Source organism: Alexandromys fortis, unplaced genomic scaffold, assembly GCF_014885135.2.
Source record: "Alexandromys fortis isolate MF-2015 unplaced genomic scaffold, M_Fortis_MF-2015_v1.1 scaffold_116, whole genome shotgun sequence".
Classification (NCBI taxonomy): domain Eukaryota; kingdom Metazoa; phylum Chordata; class Mammalia; order Rodentia; family Cricetidae; genus Alexandromys; species Alexandromys fortis.
The window spans coordinates 2,908,723-2,929,914 of NW_026067998.1; the positions used below are offsets into that span (position 1 = coordinate 2,908,723).

The 21,192-nt window shown below is 41.4% G+C and overlaps 1 protein-coding gene across 3 annotated transcripts in view; it reads right to left on the bottom strand.

The window, feature by feature from the left end:
* Positions 1–21,192, bottom strand: part of LOC126512653 (cadherin-related family member 3-like) — a 73,189-nt gene that overhangs the window by 43,187 nt on the left and 8,810 nt on the right. For all 3 annotated transcript variants that reach the window (XR_007595115.1, XM_050160532.1, XM_050160533.1), the window contains exons 3-4: positions 20,648–20,819; positions 17,054–17,142 (exon numbers count right to left, since the gene is read on the bottom strand). Coding sequence is in view for 2 of the 3 variants with exons in the window: in XM_050160532.1 (XP_050016489.1) it covers positions 17,054–17,142; positions 20,648–20,819 (261 nt within the window). In the remaining variant the exon portion in view is untranslated. The remainder of the gene's footprint in view (positions 1–17,053; positions 17,143–20,647; positions 20,820–21,192) is intronic.

Sequence of the window (21,192 nt, forward strand, 5' to 3'; positions counted from 1 at the left end):
AGACATCCTCAGGACCCACTCATTAGATACTGCCTGTTCAGGTACAGTGTTATCAAGTTTCCCATAGCCTACTGAATTTTGACCTCATCTCCCCTTCAGCCATTTTGTTCAGAGTTCCAAGTGCATTAACATTAGAGTCTCAGCATCCCAGGTCATTGGTGTTGATGTTATCCCATTTCACAAACAAGAAATCCAAGGCTTGGAAAATTTCAGAGTCTTGCCTTGACCAGCATCCCTAAGACACGTTCCTGACCCCCCCCCCCAACAGAGCAGGTGATGCCAGGGTCCTAATACAGGTGAGAATCAACTTTGAGAAAAAGCCAGAAGAAAAAAAGCCCACAAGAAGCTTAATATCCAGGAATTAATTAGACCAAGTGCTACTGACTTAATAATTATGTATACTCGGGGATAATTTAATAGAGAAAATTAAACCCAGAAGTATTGCGAAGCAGACTAAAAATCATTTGGAGAAATTAGTGACCTTTACATTGATCAATTTTCTGATGAATCACCGTATTCTGACTAATTTCCGCTCATACCTTCGATGCCTACCCATCTAAATAAGATTGAGCTGATTGCTGCTGCTTCTTTAGCACAATGTAGAATATTAGCATTCTGGAATGGCAGGCATATTCATCACATTCTTCCGTTTAGGGAAAACGTGGGAATAATGATGCCTGATTCATAAGAGACCCACAGAGGATGGCTGGAAATTAAATGACCTAAGAGGCTCACCAACACTGTCTGCCTATACACAAATATGCATAATTTTTAAAAAGACACCCACATTTCTGCTTGTAGCTACTCAACATTTGCAATTTCAGATTTAATTTATTACATGAGTGTCAACATTTTTCTAAACAATATATATTGGAAAGTCATGTTTTGTGTGGTTGATTTTCCACAAAAGAAAGTCCTCTTCAAAAAATATCTTGATGGTGCTGATGTGAGCAATTCCCTTCCGTGCTCCGGGAAGGCTGGAAATGGTGGTTGCTAAGCAGCCAGGGCAATCACTAAGAAAGCCACCTAAATGAAGAACACCCTGAACAGAAAAGCCAGCTAAGGGATGAGAAATTAATTCTCTGGGACTGAGTAAATTATCCTCATTGTCCTGGGGCTTTGTTTTTAAAATCAGCATTTTTGTCTGTAATCACCATAAATTTGTGAGGAACTATTTGGCCATAAAAGTAACATGGGCATCCTCATTCTCAGATTCCAGGATATGAGAACAGATTCCAGGACCTGAAGAGAGGTAGAGCAAGGCAGTAAGCCTTCAGTCTACCTGAATGCACTAATTCAGAATTCATTCCCTTTGAAAGCTTGGTCATTGATTTTCCTTTTGGGGAAATATTTGTTTCTTTTGCTCTAGATCCTTCAAATGTACCATTAATTGACTAATATGAGATCTTTGCACGTGTTTGTGTTTTGTTTTAAGTTTGTTTTGTTTTGCTTTTTTGAGACTGAATTTCTTTGTGTAGCCCAGGGTGCCCTGGAACACATTCTGTAGACCAAGCTGGCCTCCAACACAAAGATCCACCTGCCTCTGCCTTCCAAGTGCTGGGGTTAAAGGTGTGTGCCGCCACTGCCTGGTTCCAAGTGTTTATTGTAGACTTTTGATATTACGAACTAGCCTATTAGAACAACCTGCAGTGTCCCAAATGAAACCATGCTGTGTTTTTGTTTCTATTCAATTAAAAAAAAAAGTCTTTTATATCTGTCTTGACCCATTTTATATTCAATAATGAGTTGCTCAATTCCCATGAGTTTATAACATTTCTGTTGTTTTTCTTATTGTTGATACCCAGTTTTGATTTGTGATGGTTGAATTTGATGCAGAGTAGCATTTCAATCTTCTTGTGTCTGTTGAGACTTGCTTTGTGTCCAAGTACACAAATGATTTGGGAGAAAGTTCCATGAGGTGCAGAGAAAAAGGTATAACTTTTCGTGTATGAGAAAAATGTCCTGTTGATATCTGCTAGATCCATTTGGTGTATAATATCTGTTAGCTCCAGTGTTTTCCTGTTTAATTTTGTCTGGATGACCCATCTACAGAGTGGGTACTGAAGTCTCCCACTGTCATTGTGGAAGGGTCAGTTCGTGATTTAAACTACAGTAGTGTTTCTTTTATGAACATAAAATGTACATGCGAGAGTCTCAAACAACAGAAATCAGAGACTAGAGAAGGAGGAAAACCAGGATTATTATTTTCCTAAAACAATGTTAACATTAGCTAATGCTTGTGGGGTGACCTGGGCCAAGTCACCAGTGATGTCAGCCTGATGATGTGGTAACACAAGGATGTGCTCTGCAAATGTGTTGGGCCACAGTCACACATTTGCTGGGATCCCTGCAGTCCCAGGGCCACATATGAGACACACTAAGCTAAGCTTCTGTATGCATCATCTAGCTTAACCTTCATTATAACCCTGAGATAGGCATAATAGTAATTGTTTTATAATTAAATAAACTAAGTTATGGAGAAATTAGAAGACTTGCCTAGAAACATGAAGCCAGAAAGTAGAAAGTCCAAAAACTCACATAAACCATGTAAATTCAGAATGTGCTGATGCTCGGATTATTATGTCTCATTTGGAAGACTAGCCCAGAGAAATATTTCTGAATGAGGATCAATGCAGACAAGATTTCAGCAGGCTGCCCTGGATCTTCTTGCCTCAGTATACTGCCCATGGCAGCTGAAGATGTGAGCCTCCTTGCCCATCAGCCCTGAGCATTTCCTGAAACAGGGGCTCTGTGTTTACTCTTGAAAGTCCTGGGCATCGCTTTATTTCCTTTATTACTGGCATCATTTTATTTCCTCTGACGTGAACTCATTTTGTAAACCAAAGCAATAGTTTTCCAATGTGTACTAGACTACATAAGATCCTGTTCCTTCCTAATGCTCCTTTGTGCTTGCCATGTAGCCAGCTAAATGGGAGATGGAATATTATGTATTGTGTCTAGTTTGGTTTCTGGACCTGGTAGTCTTTGTTTTTGGTGTGCATCTTAGGAGTTCCCCAGAAATAGATCCTGAGATGGAAATGGGAGTGCAAGTGATTGAGCACTGCTAGACAACGGAGGCAAGAGGAAAGGGGAGAGAACCTGAGCTCAGGTGCCATCTCAGGGTCTCAGAGGCAATCCAGCCTGGTCCTTCCCCAGTGTGCTTGGGACTGTCCTCATCAAGGAAGAAAAGGTGACATGTGTCCATGGTGAAGGGTTTGTCCAGGAAGATGTAAATTTCTGGGTGCTTTCTGCTGTCAAAACCACAAAAATACCTCAGAAATGTCTTTCTTCTGGCTATTGGAAGCTAAACCCTGGTGTGATCAGGGGGTGGGGTATACCACAGAAAATATCCAAAGAAATCAGGAAGGGCACAGTTACGGTCTGCCACGGTCCCTGAAACCTCTTTCGTTAGAGAAGCAAAAATCCTACTAGGATTAGCAGCTATATTTTGAAACCAATTACTTCCCATGTGACTAACATTTAATTCTGTCCCCTGTCCTCCAGTAGCTATGAAGGGGAAACAGCTTTGTTTTAACTCTAGATTATTTGTAACTGTAATAATCAGTGTTAATTGTCAACTTGACCGAATCTGGGACTCACACGAGCGATCCACCCACTGTGGGTGGTGCCATTCCCTCTGCAGGGGACTCTGGGCTCTGAAGTAGAGAAGGAGAGCTGGAAGGCAGCATGCATGCATTTCCTCTTCTCTTGACTTCCCTGCCATGATGAGTGGTAGCCTGAAACGCTAAGCTAAAGTAAGCCCTTTATCCCTTACGCTACTTTTGGCAGAGTATTATCTCATAGCAACAGAATAAACCCCAAGGCAGGGACACCTGAAGCACCATATAGAGAAGAAGCTGAGCCCAAGTGGCAGTCATTCTTGGCTAGCGATGCCTCGTGCCAGCAAGTGAGAAGACATCACAAAATGATCAGGGAAAGAAGATGTGTAAGGTGTCGCTAGAAAGCCTGGGGAGACCTTTACAGTGCTCAGGCCTGTCTCCACTTAAGCGCCATTATGTACTGGCTGCAACTCAAAAATTAATTTTTCCAGAGATTTGGGTTCCATTGGTCTAGCATCCAATTTGTTGAAATCATCCCACTTAATCTTACTATTGGAATTATTGAATTATACCGTTCCTTAGTTGTTCCAAAAAATGTCTTCAGAGATACCTTAAAATAATGAAATAAATCCTCCCAAAAGCAATTACTGCATTTTAATATTTAGTCTTATAAATAATTATTTCAAACATGGGTGTGGAATATTTTTCTTGTCTCATCTTCTTGGACCTCCCATACATTGCTGATTTTACATGGGTCAGTCAATAGTGGATCTTCATTTGCCTTATATGAATAGACTTAAATTATTTTTACACCTATATGTGGGTAAATCCTTGCCAAACCTTCATTTTCCTTCACTTCCCATATCCTGAAAATAGTCACACTTGGGCAACTGTGTCTTTATAAGATAAAAGCCTTAATTTCTAGAAAACATCAGAATCTACATATTCGCAACTGAGAAGACGAACTGGTAATAGTTTATTGCGCGACTGTTCGGTGTCTGTTGCTTATTGCAAAATGACGTTAAGCAATGGTGCACCTTCTGGCTACAGTATGTTACAACCTTCCGTCTTGTGGAGGATGTTGCAAGATGTGCAACTGTGAAGTAAATACCGAGCCAAAACTGTATTAAGAACATGATTATGGCTTTCTCCAATCATCTGCCTTTCATGTGAAGGATTAAAGATTTTTTTTCTAGATAATTAGAGCTTTTCCTAAAACCACTTTCCCCTGATCACATAGTTATTTCCAGCAAAATTGTGTTTTAGCTTGAATAGTTAAGATAATTGTCTCCATTCTCAACTTCATTTGGCTGGGGTAGCCTTAAACTAAATATTTCATCACATCTGAGAACTTTCTGAGAATACTTTATTATGCAATTTCAATCCCTTCTCTGTTCCCCCCTCAATATCTTTGTATCAAAATGAAAAAAGTTCTAAAGTGTCATTAGGTACAGCTTAAAAATTAATTTTCCCAGTGCTCTTGTAAAACATTTCTTGACAGTCTACCATGCATGAAGAAAGAGACCGGTGCCTGTGTCTGTGAAATGAAAACACAAACCTAGCCAATCAGTCTTACAAGAGTATTAATATGACTACTTACAAGTTAAAGAAGTATACACAAGCCATCCTTTAATATGCATGGTAGGATTTGAATGATAAATGTCCCCTATAGGCTCATGTATTTGAACATGTTCCCAGTTAGTGATACTATTTGGAGGGGTTATGGAATATTTGGTGGTGAAGCATCACTGAGGATTTAGGGTTTTAGACCCTCAAGCTACTTTCCATGTGTGAACAAAATGTGATTGGCCAGCTCCCTATTCTTGATATCATGCAGTTTCTTCCCCACAAGGAGGATTCTAAACCCCTAAAGCCATAAGCTATAATAAAACCACTCTTCCTTAAGCTGCTTTTGGTCATGGTATTTTATCCCAAGATCAGAAAAGGAGTTAATACACTGTGTGGTTTGGCATTAGGGTGCTTTTTCATAAGTGAGCTGATTTGTCCACATAAGCATCAAAATATCTTTGTTGATTTTCTTTTATTTTGTTGTCTGTTAGTTTGTACAGGTATAGCAGAGCCAAATATCCATTCTCCTATGATTAATCCTAAATTCCAGATTCCTACATAGTAACCCTTGGGGAATCTGTTCTTTCCTCCCACTTCCCTTTCTGAACACTCACAAAAGCAGGTCTGAAGGTGTTTCCCAAGACACTTCCTGATCCCAACCACATGACTTCTCTGATTCTTTGCTCAATGGCAGCGGCTGGTTAAAATTTAAATCTACATTTTCCAAGATACCTTCCAAAGGAATGCATCAATCAGTACAGACCCTCTACATATGGCTCTACTTCAGAGATCAGCAAGTCATGTTTCATCGCACGTGCAACAATCTCCAGTTCAGTCCTCATCCCTAGAACAATTGTTCAACACAACTCATCCACCGGAACTCCCCAATGTGCCCTCAAAAATTCAGGGTTTCCTCACATCTCCTGTTTCTCGGAACAGTCCTTTCATCTTTTCATTTCTCTGTAGACAGGAAGAATGTTTTTTTTCCTTGGGTGTCTTCCCTGTGGTCCTCAAAATCCCAAAATTTCCTAGCGCTGTATCTCTCTGCCTCTGGCCTTTTTGCCTACTTTACTGAGGAAAATGAAAGGCGTTCACAAATCACAATCAAACACCGTCTATTTTAAATTATTGTCATCTTTAAAACTGTGATCCAATTCTCTGTGGAGTTGCTTAGCTCCGCCCCTTTGCAGCACTTGGTGGTGCCTAACACACCGCCACTGGACTATGTCCACGTAACACGGAGCTCTGTCTTCTTCCTTCCAAGTTGTGTAAGCTCTCTTCTCAGAAGATTGTCTTGCACTTATTAGCACCCAATACCTAATACTTGAATAGACAAGAAAGAGAAAATGCCACTAGCATTTAAGATTTTTTTTTTTGTACCTGCGCCCTTTGGTTATGTTTCCACACAGCTTCTTCTCCCCTGTCTTTGTTCGTTGCCACAGCCCCCGCTCTGGCGGTTAGCCTCACTTCAATTACTCTTTGTCTCTTCCCTTCCTGGAGTATTTCCTTCAGCACAGACCTTGATAATAGTTCTCGTCTTTTCCAAAATGAAATGTTTCTCATGGCTCCACCTTGTCCCCCAGCTACTGGCCGACTTCTCTGCTCTACATCTTGGGGAAATTATTTGAAAATTGTTTCTGCTGGCTGCTCCTGGTTTCTCCCCTTAGTAGGTCCCCAGTCACACTTCCACTCCCACTACTCCACTGAACAAAATTACTTGGTGGGATGGATTAGCCATCAGTTTGGCATTTAGAATTGCCATGGAAACAATGTCTGGGCATGTCTGTGGTGGAGTTTCCAGACTGGGTTCATTGCTATTGGAAGAGCTCCCCACCAAATGCAGGCAGCACCATTTAAAAGGTGAGGTACTTTACCAAATAAAAAGGAGGAAGCAGGATGTCCAGGTGGCTCGGTGGACAAAGATGTTTGCCACCAAGTGTGTCAACCTAAGTTTGATCCCTGAAACCCATGTGGAGGAAAGAGGGAACTTCCAGAAATTGTCCTCTGACCTCTAACACATGCACTGTAGAATGCATGAACCTGTGCTTACACACACACACACACACACACACACTAAATAAAGGATCTGAGTGTTGAGTCCTTGTATTGCTCCAAAGATTTGAACTGTCTAAGGGAAGCAAGAGAATGAAGCAAAGATAGACAGACACACAGACACATAGACAGAAAAGCTATGATTCACGGTGGGACATTGATAATAAGTCTTTCAATTTTTCTGCATGTTCAAAATTTTCATAGTAAAACATTGGAAAAATAAATAAAATCAAGTAATTTCCTATCACCCAAGTCTTCCTCCTCTCTCCCCATAACTATTATTGCTGCCCCCCCCAAATGGTTCCCCCACTTGGATTTTCGTCTTGTACAGTTCTTTTTCACTCACACAGATGCTTTCTTGTTCTTTCTTATATAAATTACAATATGTATCCCCCGTGCAAACAGAATCCCACACCAATCAGAAAATATGGTTTATTCTCGTATTTTTCAAGGGCCCTTGTAAGCTGATCCCTAATTGCATTTCATCAACACCTTTCTTTCACTCACCCCTTACTGTACAGTAGCCATCTTGGCGTGTTTCTGATGTCTGAACAAGGCCAAGCGACAGCTTCTCTGGGACTTCTGTCTTCATCTGCAATCCTCTACCCATGCTATGTCTGGTGCCCACGAACACCGTCACAAAATTATATTCACCATGGCCTCCACTTCTGTTGCTTTTTCCTTTGCCTCCTCATTAGCACGCATTATAGATAAAATTTATTTGCTGTTTGATTATCATCAGTTTTCTAGACTGTGAAGCTCATGGATTTAAAAGTCTTAGAAATGTTGTACTCCATTGTACAGTCTTGACGCCTAGGCCAGCATGTTCAGAACTGGCATTTCATAGCGAATGGTGCCATAAAACTTGAAGGGAATTCAGAAGTGTCTTAACTGTGTTTTGTAGTAAATATCTTTTCAAAAGTCTTGAAAATTATAGTTGGTGTGAAAACATTGGAAAATATTTAATTTTAAGGACTTGTCTGATATTGTATTTAAGCACACCAAGATACTGTTATCAATGAGATGCACTTAATCTCTGCTTTATGGAGCTTGTAACTTCACGAAAGGCGTTTTTCAATTGACAATATGTAGTTAGGGTTATGAAAAGGCAGAAAAAAAACTGATTTCTCTGAGAGGCAGTGCCCCAGACTAAAAGGTAAAATTTTGTGGTATTTCTATTCTATAATCATTTCTGAAAAGTAAGTGACAGCCCAGAGGTTATTTTCATTTGGGTTCCCCTGTGTTTCCATCTGTTTTCTTTTGAGGCAGGATCTTGTTAATGTGGCCCAGACTCGTGTTGACTTCCAGATGCACCAATAAAGCATCAAAATCACAGACTTGAGCCACCGTGACCAGATCTTCAGGATAACTTTAACATTTGCCAACATGGAAGCAATGGAGAATTGGAAACTGTGAAGTTAGAAATGAAGTTCTCCATACGGAGCAAACTACAGCAAGATTTGGTGACTGCTGATGGACACATCAACCCAGAAAGCATCAAGAAAGAGAACAAGATGACCATTAAGCCACTCTCACACACTCTGCACGGACACAGCAGACTCTCTTTATGGGAGCCAAAGACACCAATGGAGATGCCGTGGTACCTGCTTCTGGTATAGCTAAAGGACAAGACTATTGGAAGCAGAAGTTCAAGGGTTGGTCACCTCACCCATCCTCTACTCCAAATAGCCTACTGTAAGGGCCTTGAGAAGGAGAGAGAAGTTTAGGGCTTAGCCACCAAACCCAGCACCAGGCCCATCACGGCAATGGTCAAAGAATTATTTCCACCATCCATCATTAGACCTCAGTGTCTCACAGAGGGCATTCTGGAACCTCCCCGAAACCAAGCAAACACTTGTTCCTCAGTGATTCAGACTTCTGAGTTTTTTATTGTATTTAAAAAAAAAAAACTTTTTAATCTCAATTCCCACTTCCTCCCCTCCACCTACCCCTCCCCATCCCCCATCCACTCCTCAGAGAGGGTAAGGCGCATTGCTTTGGGGAAGGTTCATGGCTCTCCCTACTATATCTAGGCTGAGCAAAGTATCTATTCAAAGAAAATAGGTTCCCAAAGAGCAGTACAAGCAATAGGGATAAATCCTGGTGCCACTGCCAGTGACCTCACAGAGGAGAGGATGCCTGAACTGGCCTTGCCCTGTAGTCACATTGATGACTATCTTAAATGTCACCATAGAACCTTCATTTAGCAACTGATGGAAACAGAGGCAGAGACCCACATCAGAGCACTGGGCTGAGCTCCCAAAGTCCAGTTGAAGAGTGGGAGGAGTGAGCATATGAGCAAAAAAGTCAAGACCATGATGGGGACACCTGCTGAAACAGTCTACTTGAGCCAATGGGAGCTCACCAACTCCAGCCAGACAGGGAAGGAACCAGCATAGGATCAAACTAGACCCTCTGAATGTGGGTGACAGTTGTATGGCTGGGGAAGATTTGTGGGGTTTTTTTTGTTTTTGTTTTTGTTTTTTGATTTTTCGAGACAGGGTTTCTCTGTAGTTTATTTTGGTTCCTGTCCTGGAACTAGCTCTTGTAGACCAGGCTGGCCTCGAACTCACAGAGATCCGCCTGCCTCTGCCTCCCAAGTGCTGGGATTAAAGGCGTGCGCCACCACCGCCTGGCAAGATTTGTGTTTTAACCTTACATTTAGTCAGTGCTACTAGCATCATGGACTCCACCATATTTCTAAGACTGCGGGACATTACGACGCGAGACTCAGGTTTGACAGAGCTTAACATCATCCTAGGCTACAAAGGACTGCAACCCAACACTACCCAAACCTTGAGCGGCCTAGCATGGTTTAAGACCCCTCTTGCTAGAAGACTGGGAATTAAACACAGAATCTGACCCCAGAACTTAGTGTTTGGACCGTGAAATCTAACACTGAGAAGATCCTAATTGCCCATCTTCAGGTATGCCAATGGAACGCCTGAACCCACTCCAAAGCCAAGGAAAGATGAAAGGTCTCCATATATCAGACTCCCATTCCAGCTAGCAACACCTGTGGCTGGTGGCAGCTATTGTGAGCCGCAAGTCCACTCTAGGAACTGAAAGTCACTAGCGGCGCAGAACCTGACCCTAAGAGTGGTAAGCTATAGTTTTGGCAGGCTATAAGCAGGGTGGGATATATCTTGTGCATTTGTGGCCATAACTATAACATCGGAGCCTGGGGCTGGTGTGTCCAAAGGTATTCCTCTCAGGAGAATGCAGAGTCACAGGCCAGTAAACATGGAGGAGGCGTCTGGAACTACTCTGGCCTCCGAAGAGGCTCAAGGGGATAGAATGCTCAGCCGACAAAGTATTTAGAACAAACTTGAGCTTAGATTGCCTGCTAATACTGAAAGTTCTGAAGACAACCTCACTATAATGAGGATTTTTTGGTTTAAACAGGAGAACCTTCATTTTATTATCTCCTACATGAGCTCTTTGCTAAATGGGTTTCCTTTGTTTTCAGGCCTGCTGGCGTTCCAGTTGAAGTCCCATAAATTACAAGGTGAAGCATGTAACCTGGGCCTCAGCCAATCATTATACTGCATTCTGTCTTGCCACATCGATCGGCAATGATGAATCCATGGGCTAATGAGAACCATAGTGGTGTCCTGAGGCCTTGGGGATGATGCTTTCATGGGTCAGTCCCTCTTGTCAGGCTCTGAGGCTTTGATTCCACCATCAACTTGAAACAGGGTTTCTCTGTGTAACTCTAGCTTTCCTGAAACTCTCTCTTTAAACCAGATTGACCTAGAACTCAGACATTTGCCTGCCTCTGTCTCCAAAGCGCTAGGAGTAAGGCATGTGCCACCACCACCTGCCATCTATCCATCAGCTACTTCTTAAAGGGACAGGGCAGACCAAGTTCATCAGCTGTGGAGTGAGCATCACCCTGCTCACACACAGACTTGAAGTTGCTGTGCTTGAATCCCAATCTAGACACGTGGCTGTTCCAGGGCTTGCAGCCATAGATCACATCTGTGTATAGTTTTCTAAGAAGTGCAACCACGAGAGTTCTAATATATCCTCCAAATGTCTAAGGACCGTGTAAGAAAGGAACTCCTATTTACATTTGATGGAAATGACATGCCCTTATACTTCCAACAGCTGCCTACATGTGATCTATTTGATGTATGTTTTCCTTTATTGGGGAAACAGAAAAATTGAAAATGTAGATGCTATTCAAAGGATATGGGCCTCTTTTTCTCAAAATGGTTATACTTTAGAACAATCCATTCGAAGCAGAATAGCAAAGCAAAAATTTACATAGTCTATTTTCTAATGCAACTGACTCTCATCTTTTTCCCCTTTAATGTTTGTTTTACAGCTGTGTTATAAAAAAGAAGTGTGTAATTAAAATGTTCAGACCCATAATTAAATGCTTGGCTACCGTCTAATTGTTGAGTCTTTTGATGATCCCATCACTAATTACGCCCCTCAGAATTTCCAAATATCACTTCCCCTTCAAAATCTGATCATTGTCAGCTTTCAGTCTATACCCTTGACTGAAGAGAAAATATTGTTTATTTCCGCATACAATCTGCAGGCTACATTGAAGTCGTCGCAGTTAGCAAAGAGGCAAAAATAATGAAGCCATAGAAGGAGACTTTTTTATCAGCCACAGAATGGTATGACCCTGTCAATGCCTATAATGAAGTTTCCAGAAATTGCTGTTTGTTTTAGGACTTTTAAATCTCTCCAGTAAGTCTTTAGAACTCAGATTTAGCAGATCGCTTCTTAATATACAAAGGAAAATAAAAGTATTTACCACCATATATTCTAATATCTATATCCTGAGACTTGTCACTCAGCCTGTATACCTTGAGTTAGGTGAATCATATTTATGGAAAAAGTCCTATCGCAGTGTGATGAGCATGGCAAAGTGCCTTTTAGCCAAGGGAAAATAGCTTAGTCAGGATTCCCCACTACACCCAAGCACTGATACCACTCCACTGCACTGAAAACCAGATCTCAGTGACGTCACTCACTTGAGATAAGCAGACACAGTCCTAGACCCCACCATGCCCACTGGACAGTATGCAAGCAGAGACCAAGAGAAATGCTCTGCTCTGAATATCTAGAGAGAGGCCAACTTGATCTACCCTTTGGCTGGAGAGTCTCCGCTCCAGATCCTGAGACTCTGTTAGAGACAGAACCCTGACGACCTGACCTTCAGCTAAGATATGTCGCTGCACAGGTGAGCAGCCGTGGGGAGACAGGCAATAGACTTAGGACGGTAGTTAGAAATTTAGAGTGTGAACCTTGTGTGATGACCCTCAGCATAATAAAACATAATTTTTGTTATACTAACGACATGTATCTGCCCTCTTGCTTGTGACACAGGCCACTGCCATTCTTCCTACCCTGAGCTCACTCCCATCTCTTATCATCCGAGAGGCTGGACCTATGTCACCCAATGCTCACTGATGTTCCCATAGACACACTAGGCAAGACACATTTGAGAGTTATTGTTTGGGCTATACATTTATTTCACCATTACAAAGGGCAATGACCCAATAAATGTTGAATAAAATATTCTATCCCCCATTTCTTATTCCAATACATTTATATTGTTCGAAAAAAGATTTTTTTAAAGCAGAATGGAATTGAGACAATGTGTTCCGGTTTTCAATTAACTTTTGATGCAATAAGAAAGATACACGGTGACTCCCAACAGCCGTGCTACCACTACCATGTTCTTGGGAGGAAGAAGGTCTCGTGCTGAGGTGGGGAGGTTTGTGTGGTGAGATTGGAATGTGCTATATCCTATGTGGATAGAGCTGGGGAAAACCAGTGAGCCAGCTAGATAATCTCCACAGAGAGGAGTAGTTTCATCTCAAGTGATAGCCAACAGCCATCACCATCTGACACCCCCAGCCTTGTGAATGTGACACACGCAGAGAGGAGGGGTCTCTATGGCAACTCCTAATCACCCTTGGAGGAAATCAAGAGCTCCTTGGCTTGTTCAATAAACATTGCTTTATTAGTATATCTGCCTGGCTCACTTTAGAAGGGTGCATCTTTTCTCTATCATTTTGTAAAATAGGTTTCATATAGATAACATAGAGTTGAGCCTTTACTCTCTTCATTCACTCTGATGAGTTCTTTGAATTTTTATGTTGCTTGAATTAATATCTAAAATTGTCAAAGTTGTTTTACATGAGCTAGAGGTGTTCTCTCTCTCCCTTGATGTTCTCAATGACTGTTTTGTATTATTTTATTTTCTCCAAAAATGTATCAGTTACAAGATTTTCAGTTGTTTCCTCTGTGTTCCCAATATACATTTCAACTAATCCACATGCAGCTAGAAGTAATACTGTATCACTGTGCGGGTGGTGCAGGCAACATGTAACTGAGAATTCCCAATTCCTCCCTCCTGTAACATAGGCTGTCATCTCTCATTTTAATCTCCCTGTGCTAGAAGCGCCCAATACCAGTCACCATGAAACTGATCCTTTGTCAATGAAAAATGGAAAATATTTACATTTTCCATTCATTTGTTCTCTTATGAGAAGAAATACATAGGTCCATGTTTCTGATTATGTCATTTCTCTCTTCCTGATGAGCTTCCATGCATGAAATTCTTTAGCACATGTGAAGAGTTTATGTGTTCGTAGAGAATGCCTGCTTTCATATTAAGAAGTCATTTCTACCTTTTAAAAATTAAGATGGTATCTATATTTTATAATAAGTATATTTCATATCAGTACTTTTAAGGTATTCAACTTCATGACTTGATAAAATTTTGCTGGATATAAAATTTTTGTCTGTCGTGGTTTGTCTACAATTTTAAAAATACTCCATTTCGGTGTTTCCTGAATGTTTTTGAATAAAAAGTCTGCTGTGATTTTTATCTTTACTCTTCTGTAGGTATGGCAAGATATCTCTTCAACACCATTATTTCTTCATGTATGTGCATATACATGTGTGTAAATACATAAATATATATAAATATGTATATATATATATATTCCAAGTGGAGAAAACTCCATCAGAATCTCCCTTCTGTTATCTGGAGAGAGAGGCTTTGCATAGAGAAAGGCCTGAGGATTTACTTTTCCAAGATAATCCTTTACCACTCTGCTAGACACACAAGGTGGTTTTGGTGGGTGTGCACTGTGGAAAATCCGGGAGAGTTCCTTGATTTAAAACCCACGAAAACGTGGTCCTGCCTAAGACTGCTCCCAGTTTTTCACTCTCACGTCTTCCTGCAGGCTCTGACCTTTCACTCTAGGTAGGCTGAGCTAAGCCACAATAAAACGGATTTCCTAGTCCCTCCAGGTCTTAGGGCAGTGGTGTGCCTGGAGGAGCCCAAGAAAGATGTTGTTTTTGTTTTGTTCAGATTTTCTTTATTATAAAAACAATTAGTCCCACATTCTCTGTGTCTGACAATGTCTACTGCAGCACAGTATTGTTGGCTGTCCAATATATACCCTCAGCAATGGTGGCACAGCAGGAAGAATACGTCAGGTCCTGAACTTCAGGTGGGCCTGAAGGGGGATGAAATCCACCCTCAGGGCATAAACATCTGGTCTGTAAGCAACTTCCTCACCCAAAACTTCATCTTTCATCACTATAATGATGCCAATCCTAGGTCACGTTGTGCCTGTTTTCACGCTAAGACCTAATATAAACTTTATACTATGAAATGCTAATTAAACATTACATAACATGTAACAGATGACACATTTGTAAGACTAGTGACAATTAAAACAAGACTCATTAAGCAAATCTCTATTAGACAACTTCTGTGAGCATTTGACATACTGCACATTATAAGTTAAAAAAAAAGCTATGAAGATGACATTTCTAAGATCCTGAGGTCATGTGTTCATTTCTCTCATCGTGTTGTGATAGAACTCCTGCCTTATGAAATACACTTTGGGAACTGTTGATGGGCTAGGAAACAGCAAGGTTTAGAGACAGGTGGACATGGAGTTGAATTAACTCTACAACTTCCTGCTTAAGCAGATGCCTTTGTCTATAAATTATAGACATGATGCCTTTGCTGTTGGTTCACTAGGTTACAGCATAGTGAATGGCAGTGTCTACTTTAATGATACCATGGTGATTCAATCATAGGTACCTGCCTATCATGATACAGTTATGAATGTAATCATCACTATCTGTCAGACCTCAGAAGAGTGGCCGACTCTTCTCCACATTAGAGCAAGTTTATCTCTGAGTCGATAGAAAGGTTCAAACAAACGAACTCTCCAGTCATAGTATTTAAGTCACACATCTGGTCTGATCTACAGTAACAGAGGATATGTGTAGGAGGGTGTCTAGAGGGAAATTTCCACAGCCTGTGTCATTACTGAAATGCCATTCCATGTTTGGTAAAATTCACAAAGAACATTACATGGGCCTTCCAAATGTGTTCCAGGAATCAATCCTCTTCTCAGAAAAGTATAGGGCCAGGGCCAGAAGTGTTTAATCTGGTATGAGCAAGCGACAAGGAGTCCATCACTTGAAATTAATTACTTGTGTTTAATGACTAGTGAGGCATTTGAATTGCATGTTAGAGTCACAACTGAAACCTCTGTCACATATTCGCCCTACTAGAATGTCAACATTGTGGTAAGCTATCATAAAGACCCCCGAGGAAGCAATTGCTGCAGACTGTCTGCTTCCTATGTAGCCACGGTTGCTAGGTACTGGATTTAATACTATAATCTGGAACGTGTTCATTTGGAGCAATATGCATGATTAGGTTGTTTAATTGCATGTTGTGAAGCAAACTGTGACCTTTCTAGTCCCATCCTGGAGGTGGCATTGTGCTTGGGAGGAGGAAGAGACAAATGTGTGGGGAGGGACCTTGACAAGCACAGTGTTCCATTGTAATTTTAAAAGCCGTGTGGACACCATGCCAGATGTTGAATGGCCATTTACTGCATAAATAAAATTCTGTAAGACTCAGTTGCCTTGAAGAAGAATCCAATTATTTGTCAATGTTGAAAACACAGTGTCAACATAAACAAGCCTCGCATTTTTTTTAGCCAGTTTGGAAAAGAGATACAAGATTAAAAATTTAAAACCTGTTATTCTTGCCTATCAACCCATTAGTCAAAAACATCCTGGCTTAATGCCATAATCATCTCATACAGCATCAAAAATTAAAACGGCATTATAAATCCTGCCATTTACAAAACGTTTAACATTTTGAAAACGGCGTTCACATTCTTTATGGTGTTTGATTATAATGAGAGAGCCGTACAAGAGAGGATAAAGGAGGCCTGTGGCATTTCCACAAATCTACCATTGAAATAGCAAAGCAGAAGGAGTAAGTGACCTCCGTTGGTCAAGTCAGAAGTTAAGTAAGTCTTTAGGTTCCGCGTTTCTTCCCTCCTTGTATGAAGCCTGAGAGTAAGACCTAAGGTTTTGAAATACACATTAATCTCAGAAAGATGGGTTTGTTTCTCTATAGTATGTGCAGCCAAGGTCCCTAAAAATAAAATATATCAACCTCTTTAGTACCTGAGAGTTAGGCTGGTCTGGATGTAGTAGAATAGAAACAATCGCCTAGCCAGGCGGTGGTGGCACACACATTTAATCCCAGCACTCGGGAGACAGAGGCAGGCAGATCTCTGTGAGTTCGAGGCCAGCCTGGTCTACAAGAGCTAGTTCCAGAACAGGCTCCAAAGCCACAGAGAAACCCTAGCTCAAAAAACAACAACAACAAAAAACAACAACAATTGCCTAGATAACGTCAATAGTTTTCACCTGAAATATCCTGATAAGTCAAAGATGATTGCTGGATGTAATTGAAGAGTATAAATAGCTTGACTGTTTTTAATGTTTTCACATTTAAATGTAATCATGCACAAACTAGCAGGCATTGATATTCTTTATTCCAAAACACAAATTACCTCCAACACAGCATCCTCTGGGTCCTTGGCCACTGCTTTGTAAATGATGGTGCCAGGGGCAGTGTCTTCTGTGATGTAAATCTCAGTAACTGCCCAAGAAAGTACAATAGATATGATTCTATTAGTCTCACCAGTACTAAATCCCAACATTCAATTATGTGTGAATAAATCATAATGGGATAAATGTAATCAAAATATGTCATGTACAAGTATGAAAATGTCACAATAAACCCATTATTATATGTAATTAATATATGACAATAAAAATTAAAATCTTAAAGTATTGTACTTACTCAGTACAGATAGATACTTTATACAGTAATTCCAGTTAAGATAGTAGTAACAATAATGATGATGATAGACCACACTGTATTGTCTATCATCATCATTCATGCATATAGGAAGGAGATTTATAATTTTAAATAACAGTACTAGGCAATTTTAAGGCTTATTAATAGCTAAGCACTTAACATCATTGATGGTTTTTAATCATTCTAGTTCTACTGAGATTTAAAAACTACCAACAAACCCAAGACTATAGAGCCAACACATCAGCATTGTTTCAATGTTTGTTTTCTTCTTAAGTTTTCCCTATTCCCGTGTATGTTGTGGAGAAAGTTAGGGGCTCACACATGCTAAGCACATGTTCTATCACTGAGCCACATGCCCACCTGCTACATGCTTTAAGATAGGAGCAGTAACTGCAAGCTTGCAAATGTATGAGTCTTTGGGGGATTAAAAAAAACTGGGAAAGGTAAGACTCTTAAATCCAGCAGGGAATATCCAGTTATTGCTGCCCCATTTGGGGAAGAAAGCAGTACTTTTGGATACCAGGGAGGGCTGCAAGGCCTTCTTGGACCATAGCCACATGGGCCTACACTTCCAACACACAACCCTTGTGGATTACCCACAAGCACTCCGACACCTGGCTCACTGTTTGAGAAACCAAACGAGCATGGTTTGACCTTGAGTCTTCCCAAGGCTTCATCAAGCACGGGGAGGGGGGGGGGGGACTCTGACATCCGTGGTGCACTGATTGTGTGCAGAAAATTATCTGGCACTTCTGAATACCATATGCGTTGTGCTGGACAGGATTTCGTTGACTTGACACAAGCTAATGCTATCTATCTGAGGAGGGAACCTTGGTTGAGGAAACGTCTCCCTAAGATCTAGCTGTAGGGGATTTTCTTAATTAGTGATTTCTTAATTAGTTTTCTTAATTTCTTAATTAATTAGGCTCAGCCCATTGCGGGTGGTGCTGTGCTTGGGCTGGTGGTCCTGGGTTCTATAAGAAAGCAGATTGAACAAGCCATGTTGAGCAAGCCAATAAGCAGCCCCCCTCTGATAGAAGGCATTGATGACTGGTCAACGCTGCAGTCTGTTATGGCCTGGCAGCTTTTTCCAAAAGTAGAGCAACATGGAAACTCCCTCCTTCCCAGCGAAACTTCCTGCCTCCAGCTGCCCTTATCTGGAGAATGTCCCTGGGCCCAGAGGATGGCCCTTATATAATTGAAAGCTGTCTGTTAACCAGATGCTTGACCCTTGACCCAGATTCCTCCTAGAAGACTTGTGCCCTGACCTTACTGCTTGCTACGTGCTACGTATGAAGCCTTGTGATAGCAGCATGCCATGTAATGCAAATTAGGGTTTCTCCCCAGGCTTCCCAATCCCGTGTATTTCCTATACTGTGGAATAAAGTTGAGCTGATTGACCAAAGTCTTCTCCCAGAAGGCTGTCTCTGTCGTACCCACAGGCATCCCAAACCCTGTTCCCCACTAATAGTCTCCTCCTCAGAAACCTCTTGATTCAGGCACCCACAGTTTAGATCACACTCAGTACCGCCGTTTTCCATGCTCGTAGTAGACTGGTCCATCGTCAGCACACAAAACTTTCAACTGCTTTTCTGAGCTACAGATGCAAAGTCCATATGCCCTCAAACAAAGCATGGTCCAACCTATCATAGCAATGCCCCAGTCCTTGGTACCAACCTCAGTCTTAGTTAGGGTTTCTGTTGCTGTGAAGAGACACCATGACCACAGCAACTCTTACAAAAAAAAAAAAAAGCATTTAATGGGATGGCTTGCAGTTTCAGAGGTTCAGTCCACTATCATCATGGTGGGATAAGGCAGCACACAGGCAGACGTGGTGCTTGGAGAAGGAGCTGAGAGTTTTACATCTCGAGATGTAGGCAGCAGGAAGTGCTCTGTCTTCCTAGATGTTGCTTGTGCAAAGGAGACCTCAAAGCCCAACCTCACAGTGACATACTTCCTCCAGCAAGGGCACATCTGCTCCAAGGCCACAGCTTCCAAGAGTGCCACTCCCTTTGGGGGTCATTTTCTTTCAAACAACTGCACTACCCATATTACTTTTTGGTCATGTTTTATCACAGCAATAGTAACCCTAACTAAAACATACATCAAAGCAGAACTGACATCTTAGTTGAACCAATGGTTTTGTTAATTACTTTTCTCCTTGCTATGACTAAATTCCTGACAACAAGGTACTTGGGGGAGGATGGATTTGTTCAGGCTAATTGTTGTTATAGTCTGTCATGGAAAGAGAGGATGGTAGCAGGGGGCTCCATGTCAGTGGGTGTATGCAGCGAGAACACTCTACCTCCTTACTTCTCCATAGAACAGGGAACAGAGAGCAGATGGGATGTAAATTTTAAGCCCTCAAATGATCTGCTTCCTCCAGCAATCCTCCACCTCCCAAAGGTTCATGACCTCCCAAAACAGCACACACGCTTGGAACCACTGTTGAAACACATGAAACTGGGGGGGGGCTAGTTCCCATCTAAGATAGCAACAAAGAGAGTGGGGTTCACAAAAGACAAGTAGCTCAGTCCAGTTAGAAGCCGTATCTACATCTGAGTCATTTTATGTTTTATGAGTCCCTATGAACAGTATGGATTTTTTCACAAGTAGGAATCAATATTTGACTTCATAGAAGAAGAAAGAGAGTCAAGAGTGACAGAAAGAGCCAGCTACATGGTGAGAGAGCAAGGAGCAAAAAAGACATCATCACTGGCCTCAGGACACGTTTAGTTTAACAACTAGACACATTCAAGATATTGATTTTAGTACACTGTGATCAAATACATGGGTAGTTTTCAGTGCTGAGCAAGTTACTTCACCGAAGTCTATTTTCTGTGCAGTGGGACTAAGGGAACAGAAGAACTGACCGCCAGTGTTATGAACAGTAAACAAAACAATCCACATAAAGCTTTTGCGATGGTGCTTATACATAGTCAGGGCCCAGTACGTATCAGCTATTTAGTATGTGCGTGTTTGTGCATAGGTGCATGCATGGGGAGGTGGAGGGCAATGCATATGTCAGAACATGTATGGTGTTCAGGAGAGTCTTTCAGGAGTCAGTTCTCTACTTCTGTGGGCTCCAGGGTCAAACTCTGGTCATCAGATTTGTATTACAAACACATTTGCCTGCCGAGCCATCACACGGGCACAACTGTTGCCAATTATCACTCTCCTTTAGCGTTAGAGCCAAGGGACAATAAAAACACATAAGACATAAGGCGCAGAACCTATATTTATGTCCACAGGGCTTCCTTTCCCCTAAACAGACACTTGATACCTTGATCTTCCCGGGCAAGCGACCCAGTGAAAGTAGGTGGCTCATTCACGTCTTCAATCTGGACAAAAAGGGTCTGCGATGCTGTTGCCTCAGAGCTGTCTCTGGCAAATATTGTCAAGGAGTAGAGTGCTACGGCCTCGAAGTCCAGTTTGGGCACTCCAGTGATGATTAACTAAAATCGTAAACAGAGCACAATAAAGGAGGATCAAACTATTGGCTTCATTATATAGGGAAGAAGAAAGGATGATGATGCATATGTAAAGCCCTAAGGAAAACAGAGTGTGCTCCCTTTCGCTGCACAGCAGTAAAGGGGGATCTTCATTTGCAGGTGTGTTTTATGAAGATAGCTCATAAAACAAACTGGTTTTAACACTATCTAGAGCTAGTCTATGAGACTGCATCTTTTGTTTGAGTTTGGTCTTTTTGTTTCAGTTAGTTGGTTGGTTAATCAGTTTGTTGAGACATGGCCTCATACAATAGCCCCGGTAGACTTATAGCTCAACTTGGAAAACAAGAAGGCTTTCAACTCAAAGCAATCCTTCTGT